Source organism: Terrapene carolina, unplaced genomic scaffold, assembly GCF_002925995.2.
Source record: "Terrapene carolina triunguis isolate 2854851 unplaced genomic scaffold, T_m_triunguis-2.0 Scaffold833, whole genome shotgun sequence".
NCBI lineage: Eukaryota > Metazoa > Chordata > Testudines > Emydidae > Terrapene > Terrapene triunguis.
Genome location: NW_020665184.1, coordinates 2,012,944 through 2,021,673, shown reverse-complemented (window position 1 = coordinate 2,021,673; position 8,730 = coordinate 2,012,944). Strand labels below are relative to the sequence as shown.

General features: G+C 55.5%; 2 protein-coding genes across 2 annotated transcripts in view; one reads left to right on the top strand and one right to left on the bottom strand.

The window, feature by feature from the left end:
• The window catches only part of DCAF15 (DDB1 and CUL4 associated factor 15), a 27,095-nt gene extending 20,869 nt beyond the window's left edge, over positions 1 to 6,226 (bottom strand). Inside the window, exon 1 of the mRNA XM_026660590.2 lies at positions 6,116 to 6,226. Within this exon, the coding sequence (XP_026516375.1) occupies positions 6,116 to 6,226 (111 nt within the window). The remainder of the gene's footprint in view (positions 1 to 6,115) is intronic.
• A 1,815-nt stretch (positions 6,227 to 8,041) lies between these two features.
• Positions 8,042 to 8,730, top strand: part of PODNL1 (podocan like 1) — a gene marked incomplete at its 5' end in the record, with an annotated part of 7,537 nt that continues 6,848 nt past the window's right edge. The window contains one exon of the mRNA XM_026660588.2: positions 8,042 to 8,509. Within this exon, the coding sequence (XP_026516373.1) occupies positions 8,042 to 8,509 (468 nt within the window). The remainder of the gene's footprint in view (positions 8,510 to 8,730) is intronic.

Below are 8,730 nucleotides of genomic sequence, written 5' to 3'. Positions count from 1 at the left end.
CACCCATTGGGGCCACAGCCAACATCATGGCACCCAGTGGGGCCACAACCAACAACATGGCGCCCAATGGGGCAACAGCCAACAGCATGGCACCCTATGGGGCAGCAGCCAACAGCATGGCGCCCAATGGGGCAGCAGCCAAATGGCATGGCGCCCAATGACAATGATAGCCAAACAGTACAGTGCCCATTGGGTGGTGACAGCCAATGAAAATGACAGCCCAGACAGGGCACAGGAAATGGCATGGCAACCAAATGTGGTGTATCCCAACGGCAAAAGCCCAGACGTGGCACGGGAAAAAGGCATGGCACCCAACAGGATGGCAAGTCAATGGCATTGTGCCCAATGACGGTGTAGGCCAAAGACAATGGCAGCCAAACGGCCTGGGACCCAATGGGGCAGCAACCCAGTGGCATGGCCCACAATGGTGGGCAGCCAAATGGTACCACCTTGCTCAATTGGGCTGACAACCAAAGCATGTCGTGATCAATGGTGGTGCAGCCCAATGGTAGGAACAGCTAAACGCCCAACGATGGTGCAGCTCAATGCCAACCAAATGACACTGTGCCCAGTGGGGTGATGCTTTAAACTGTCAGTACATCCCACCCAAATTGTGTCATCGCCCTGCACTGAAACATCATCAGGCTGCGCTAAAACATCCCCCATCTGTAAAGAGGGAGATTCGTGGATGTTGAGGCCAAAAGAGAACATTTTGATCCGCTGATCTGTCTTCTGGCAGAAAACAGACCGGGGAATCCTACCTGGTGATTCCTGAATCAAGCCCCAAACTTCTGTCTGAGTTTGAGCGTCTCCTTTAGAAAGACATCCAGACTTGAACCCCAGGAGCGTTCTGAAGATAAATTCCTTCATCTCTGTTGCACTCAGTCCGGTGATGAGCACCACCAAAAAGACCACGAGGAAACATAATCTAACTGCCTAAAAATGTCATTGCTTCAGCCCAGTGTCATCTCGTCACAACTGAACAGCATGTGAAATCATCTGCATGGGGCATGAAAATGAGGTCTGAAGCCATGGATATAAACGAGGGGTCACCCATCCCTTGTAGAATCCTAGAAGGCTTGTGATATGCAGCATCCACCATCATAATTTATGCATGACTTAAGTAAATGATCACTGACTTATTTAGGAAGCACATTGAAGGAATCAGTCAGAAAACAAGATGAGTGCTTCCCCCTTCTAATCAGTGTTGGGGTTTTAATAATATTCTGACCATCTCCTGCGTCTTCCATCCAACGCGTTCAAGCACTTTGCCAACATTAATGGACTGAGCTTCACAACACTTCTGGGAGGTAGGGTCGGTATGATTAACCCCTTTTATCTCATGGAGGGGAAACTGCAACATAGAGAAGGAAAGTGAATTGGCCAAGGTCACAGAGCCTGGGATGTAGCGCAGCGCTTCGGACTAACCGCTAGGCCACACTGCCTTCCAGCGCCTGCGATAGAGACAACTCCCTGTGCTCTCACCATTAGGCTTCTCCCATAGCCAGAAGTAGCACCCAAGAGTCGTGACGCTCAATCCTGCCTTCTACCCAGATATCTTGGCTTCCAAACCCCTGATCTAACCACTGCAGCACACTCTCCTCCCAGAGCCAGGAATAGAACCCAGGAGTCCTGACTCCAAGTTCTGGCCTTTTGCCACGAGACATCTTTCTCACTATAAATCCTTAGGACCAAATTCATCTCACTTGGCATAAGGAGGCATTTCAGATCTCGGCTCAGCCTTGGCATTGAAATTCACCTGCCAGGAGAGCAGAGGATCAGCGAGGGGGGAAATACCCCGTTCCCCAGATCCCCGGCTCTCTGCAGGACAGAGGCAGAGTCATGGCTCCATTCCCTGTCTGACTCAGAAGCTGGCAGGACTCTTAATACACTGGCAAATGGTCAGAATGTGGGAATTGGAAAAGAAAAGCCAGAAAAATATGTTTACAGTTCTATCCCGGCCTTGAGCCAGCCAAGCCAGGCTGGAGCCTGGACCTATAAATAGGCCTTTAAAACTAGCTTCCAAAGGTCAGCCAGTCAAATACCAGAAATACTTTTAAAACAGGGGCTTGGGAATCTTGCTACCATTATAGCATTGTTAGTGATGTAAGGCAAGATAAGTGTTAATCCACTGTCATGCTACAAGGCATTGTCTGATTGCTGCAGGGCTCAGGAAGGGTTTTTTTTAAACACCTGTATTCCTACAAAGAAGTGGCCATGGGACATCAATGTAAAACTGCTCAGTTGTGGGTCATAGGTTCTATATTGTTCCTGGCTAATGGAGAGTCTCCTATAGTTCAAGTTGGGGATGGTGATTTTGGAGCAGAGAATCTGAGGTCTCTCCTCATTCATTATATACAACAGAGTGACATCTGTAAAGTCCCAGTGGTGAAAGGAGGCTAGTGGACCAGCGCTACTGGTCTGATCCAGTGCAGCAGGTGTCAGGGATATGGGACTAAATGGCGTTTTGGCTTAGGGGTCACATTTTTATAGTGCCTGAGTGACTAAGGAAGCTAAATTCCATTTTCAAAAGTCCATCTGGATTTGCAACAGCGCGTTTGAAGATGATGCGCAAGGGCGGTAGATTATGGGACGGGACAGAGGCAGTTGTGGGCCTTTGACCCCAAATTCCCACAATTCCCTGAGAGAAGTACGGATATCCCACCACGCAGCCTAAAAATGCCCCACAAGGCAGCACACTTGCAGGTGGGACACGTAGGATGCTGGGATGCCTACCCATAATTCAACGCCTTTTTGCCCATACACCTTGATGCCGTGTGTGGCCGCAAGGTGCCAGCACCCATGCGGGAGTGTGCGCTGCCAAAATAACTTTGTCAGCGGCAGAGCTTTTGCCAGTAAAGTCACTTAACCTTTTAACAAAACCTGTGCAGCAGGAGCTGAGATATTAGAGTAGGTGGATGTTGATCCAATGCACTAGCGAAGCAGGTGTACTAAATTACATGGGGCAGTGCTCGGAACGGGTACTCTAAGAAGCTGGACAGAGGCCTAGCTGGATGGATGGTCAGATTGTATATAGCAAATCCATAGTTCCTTCCTGTCCTCTACAGAAAAACGACGTACACATCAGTTTCACTGATCAACCGCTTGAGGAGCAAATTGCAAAGTACACGAACGGCATGAAAGTAAATTAGATTGAAAGAAATTGGGCGTTGCCAATTAGGAGCCAAGGATGACTCTGACCTTGTAAGGAGTTTGGGTACTCCTCAGTTTTGCTTTAAGGATGGTGGGGTTCTCTGTTGTACTTCATGGTGGTACACCTCTACCCCGCTATAACGCGACCCGATATAACACGAATTCGGATAGAACGCGGTAAAGCGGCGCTCCGGGGGGGGGAGCTGCGCACTCCGGCGGATCAAAGCAAGTTCGATATGACACGGTTTCACCTATAACGTGGTAAGATTTTTTGGCTCCCGAGGACAGTGTTCTATCGGGGTAGAGGTGTATTGGAAATCTGGCCCCATGGCTTTAACAGGTTCAGTGCTTTCCAGTGACCTGGCTTGGTCTTGAGAGTCTGTCATTATAAGAAGTGTGTGGCATTGAAAGGAGAGCTTAAAACACAGCTAAGGCTTTGTAATGATTTGGTTTTGGCAGTGGCTGGAGCACATTCTAGCATCCTCCTTGGATTTCAGTTTGCAAGGAATGAAAGAATTGAAGCTGGAACATGCGAGGGGTTGGGTCGAAATGGGACGAGTCTGATACTTTGCTCTCAGGTAGCGCATTTCATCTGCCCCTTCTCGAAGCAGCTTTCAATGAGGTATCGTCATCCCCACATCACAGATGGGGAAACAGAGGTACAGAGAGGTGAAGTGGCCTGTCTGGTGCCCCCAACAGGACAGAGCGAATAGAACCCTGCATCCTGAGTCCCCATCCAGGGCCTAGCCACTGGGCCATGCTGCCTTCTTAGATGGCACACTGTGGCTGGGCCAAGGATGGCTTATGAGAACAAGCCCAGGGCAAAGGCACACTCAGCCACGTGCAGCCTTGCCCAGTCTTGTGATATTTGGTGGTTTTCTTAAAGCTCCAGCTCTTGGAGTCATGTTATTTCGTGAGAATCTCGGCTTTTCTTTTTTAAAAGCCGTCCTATTCTAGCCCGGCGCAGCAGAGGAAAGCCTGGAAACATGGCCCTTGTACGGCTCAAAAAGGCAGAGGAAAAGAACTCAAACATCTCCTGGAGTTTGAACGGTTGGGGTTGGCAATATTGCATGTGTGTTGTGGAGCCATGCATGTTACCCCGGACGGGAGGGGGCTCCAGGTAGTGTAGCCCAACAGACATTTCCTGTACTAAGAAGTACTGTAATGAGAACTACCACTAGAGGGTGTTCAGAAACATGACGGTGTCGATTCTTGCTGCAGAGGTACCTCAGTGCCCCAGAATCCTTTGCAGTAGTGGCACTTCAGTGTCCCAGAATCCTTTGTGGCAGCTGTCTCAGTACTTCTGAACTGCTAACTCTGCAGGAGGTGCAAAGAATTCTGGGGGCATGTTTTGAAATCTCGAAGCACCAGCTACAGACATATGAGCAGAAACCAGGGGGCCCTTACAGGCGGGGGGAATGACACAGACAAGAGGGGATTGGGAGGAGATGGAAGCAGCAAGCCATCTGGGTCAAGGAGTGCCAATCCGTCTTGGCCTAGAGCAGCATGTAGGGCTGGGTTGGGATGAGCTGTCCTTCCGGCGCTAGAAGAGACAGAAGCCCAGAGACGTGGCCCCACCTCCCGTCGCAAGATCTGCATGAGGGGCATGAGTTATGAAGGGTTTGGAGCAGAGGGGCCAGCAGCGGCACGGAGAACGGGAGCCAGAGAGGAGTTCATCCTTCTGTGGGATGGATGGGCCCAGAGAAATAGCTGCCTTGAATCGAACGATGCTCATTCGATCGTGGGGCGATCCTGGGGTGGGGGACGGTTTGGGAGCCAATCCAGGGAGTCAGCCCTTGCTCCCTGCAGAGCCCATGGGGGTTGTCCAGACGGGCTCGGAGAAAGCCCCTGTGGTCTCTTGAATTTGCACCCAGCCTGCTGGAAGCAACTGTGTAGCGGCTTACAGCTGGCCGGGTGACAAGTATTTCAGTTACGGTAATTGGCCATTACCACTGACTCCGAAGCACAAACACTGCGATTCCCAGGGAGGTCTTTGAGGCTGGACAAATTACATTCTTCACGGCCCATCGGGAGCCAGCAATGTTACCCCATATGGGAATCAGGCAACGTCCCCTTGCTGGCCCCTGGGCTCTGCCCCTGGATAACTCAGCAACAAGGAATGGGCAGCCGGGAAGCTGAATCCCAGTGTTTGGCAGAGGGGAGGGGGGAATCTGGGAATTCCCACCTCCCATTGGTTAGTGGGAGAAATCTGAGGTCCCTAGTGGGAGCAGAGCTCAGAGATCAGAGACTTGTGGTCTAGTGGGCATGATCTGGGGGCTTATGTTTCCTGGGGTGGGGGCTAGTCTCAGCTTGGTGGGGGGGAAATGTTAGTCCAGTGCTTACAGCAGGAAGACTGAGAGTCAGGACTCCTGGGATCTATTGCTAGCTCTAGGATGGAAGTGGGGTCTAGTGGTTAGAGGAGGCGGGGCTGGGAGCCAGGACTCCTGGGTTCTATTCCCAGCTCTGGGATGGGAGTGGGGTCTAGTGAGGGGATTTTGAGGAAGAACTCCTGACTTCTTTCCAATGCCCTGGGTGACCTTGGGCAAGTCATGTCAGCTCATTATGCCTCAGTTTCCCCCGGGTGATGTGGCAGCGCTAGCACCAAGCCAGCCTGCGTGGAGGGCAGCTTAGCGATTGAGTGCGGAGCAGCACAGGATCGGGGCGTGGGCAGAACATGGCGGTTCCGACCGCACTCAGGAAAAACAAACAGCAACAGTTAAGTTTCCCCAGAGTCCTATCTGCCTTTTACATGGTTGGAATACCAGACTCAGTAAACGTGAGCCCTTCCAAACATTTCTTCAGGACCTCTGCCAGCCCCATTATGCAACCCCAGTCGCAGCAACACAAAGCCCCCCTACTTGCCCAGAGCCCTAATCTCCCCCCATCCCACCTCCCTCCCTCGGCTTTGATCAGACTAGAAGACAACAGCAAGCGAAGACACAGCGTCCCGGCTGCAGCTCACGCCCAGGCAGCGCGACAGCTCCTGGCAGGTTGCTTTCTCCGTTTCCTTTTCCAGTGCTCCGGGAGGCGAGCGTGGGGGGGTGTGGAACGCGACTGCTCCTGTGGGGACCATGTGAGGACGATCTTTATTTCGGAGGCGAGGACAGAGCGGAGGGAATCGGGAGCCCTGTGCTGGTCTGGCTTCAATTAAAGATCCTGGGAAGACTGCAGAGTGGAGCCTGGGAGCCTCGCAGCCGGGACCTGGCTATGGTGAGGGAGAGCTTCGGCTCCGGCGTTTTTGGGGACCCAGCGGAGTTACGGCTTGTTGGCGAAGAGGCTCCGGTGACGCCTGCTTGGGCTGGGGAGAGGCGGGTGACTCACGAGGGCAGCTGGGGGCAATCCCACTCTGTGCTGGAGGAGGGAGGAGATCTCCCAGACCCGTGGCACGGGCCAAAAGGGGGAAATCTTATGAGGGATTCATCCCAGCCTTTGGGGGACAGTCTCCCGCTGGCCCTGCCCCACACCTGCTCTGAGCAGGGTTCATGACACAGTGGTTCAGCTGCTAGTGCTCTCCTGGTGCGGCTGTGTCCAAGGGGATTCCCCAGGCAAGGCCCAGTGGAGATCCAGCTTTCGACCCCAGGGCCGATTCTCCGCTCTTGGAGGGGAGTGGGGTCTAGTGACTAGAGCAGGGGCCTGGCATTAAGGTGAATGTCCCCAGACCCTGCAATCAATGCGCCTTAGCCCTGCCCTGCAGGTACAACCCCCCGCCCCCAGTCAGAGCAGAACTACTTCTTTATGGCCAGTTTGTTGGAGCTGTCAACAAGGGGCCATTTCCTGCCCGTCAGGCTGGGATCCTGCCCGCTCATTTCACACTCGGCTCCCAAAGGGGAAGGGAGCAACTGCCCCGGTCCCGGCCCATTCCTAACCACATCACAGTTGGGTCCCTTTTGGCAGCCTCAGCGGAGAAGCTGAAGACTGAACAGATCCTGCTCTGGTAGGACAGGACAGGAGTGTATCCGGGCCGCACCTGTTCTGTGTGGGATCGGGGCCGGTGAATCTATCGGAGCCCATCTAGCCCTGCAGGGCCAGTCCCTCCAGGCCGTTTTCCAGGGCTCTGTCCCATCTGGTGTTACGCTCCCTGGGATACCGAACAGAGCTCGTGGGAGCCCTGTAGTGTGTATCTGTCGTTCCACAAATGTACACGTCGCTTCCGAGAAAGCGTGTGGCCAGGGAACGAAACAGGCAGCGGGAGAGTGGGGTTTTTTTGTATTATAGTTAGGGTGACCAGGTGTCCGGTTTTCGACTGGAACACCCGGTCGAAAAGGGACCCTGGCGGCTCCGGTTGGCACTGCCGGCCGGGCCGTTTAAAGTCCGGTCGGTGGTGCTGCGGAGCCAAGGCAGGCTAGTCCCTACCTGTCCTGGGGCACCACACTGCGCCCCGGAAGCGGCCAGCAGGCCCGGCTCCTAGGGGGGGGGGGGGCATGGGGCTCCGCGCGCTGCCCCCGCCCCATGCACCGGCTCCACACTCCGCCGTGGAGCCTCCTGCCCCTCCCCGCCTAGGAGCTGGACCTGCTGGCCACTTCCGGGGCACGGAGCAGTGCACCAGAACAGGCAGGCGGCCTGCCTTGGTTCTGCAGCACCGCCGCCCGGGAGCCGCCCAGGGTAAGCCCGCACCCCAACCCCCTGCCCTGAGCCTCCCCAAACCCGGAGCCCCCTCCTGCACCCCAAAGCCCTCATCCCCAACTCCACCCCAGAGCCTGCCCAGACTGCAGCCCCTGACCGAGATCAGGGCCCCGTTGTGCCAGGCGCTGATGTGTTAATTTACAGACGCACACACCCGTGCACACGCAATCCGGCAGCCGGCCTGTGCGGCTGGGGGGAGCCGATCGCGTGCCAGGCCGGCTAAAACAACAACTAAGGCATTTCAGAGCTGCCAAGTGCCCTGTAAACCGACCTGCCTGGATCCCCAGCGGGCCCGGCTCAGTGGGGCCCTTCATCCCCCCGCAGCAGTTGCTGGTGCTCTGAAGACAGAGCCTGCATTGATGGGGCCGAGCAGCGCCAGGCCTGGGCTGGTAGGAGCCCTCGGGATCCCCGCTCCGCAGGCCCGCGGCATACAGACGGTTCAGTTCGCTCCGGAATTCACCAGACCCTCTCCCCCTCTCCCCAGCGGCTGAGCTGCGGCTGTCTCCTGGTCCTCTTTGTGCAGATCCTCTCCTTCTGCCTGGTTGGGAGCCAGGATGACGAGGACGTGGCACCATCCCCCCGGCTCGGCGGAGGGGCCCTGCCCCCGAAGAACACCCCGGGCTGCCCGGCCAACTGCACCTGCCCCTCAGAGGAGACGGTGGAGTGTGGTGGGCTCGACCTGCACGTCTTCCCCAGCAACGTCTCCAGAGCCGTCCAGCATCTTTCTCTGCAGGTAATTGTCCCCGGCCCTGCCCGCAGTGAACCCGGGAGCCCAGCCAGGGCCAGATCCCAGTTACCAAGGAGAGTCTATAGAGCAACCCAGGAGTCAGGGGCAGCCGGGGGCCATCGGAGGCGGTGCCCCAGGGGGCGGCCGGGGGCCGTTGGAGGCGCTGCCCCGGGGGTCGGGATAGCCGGGGGCCGTCGGAGGCGGTGCCCCGGGGGTCGGGGGGCGGC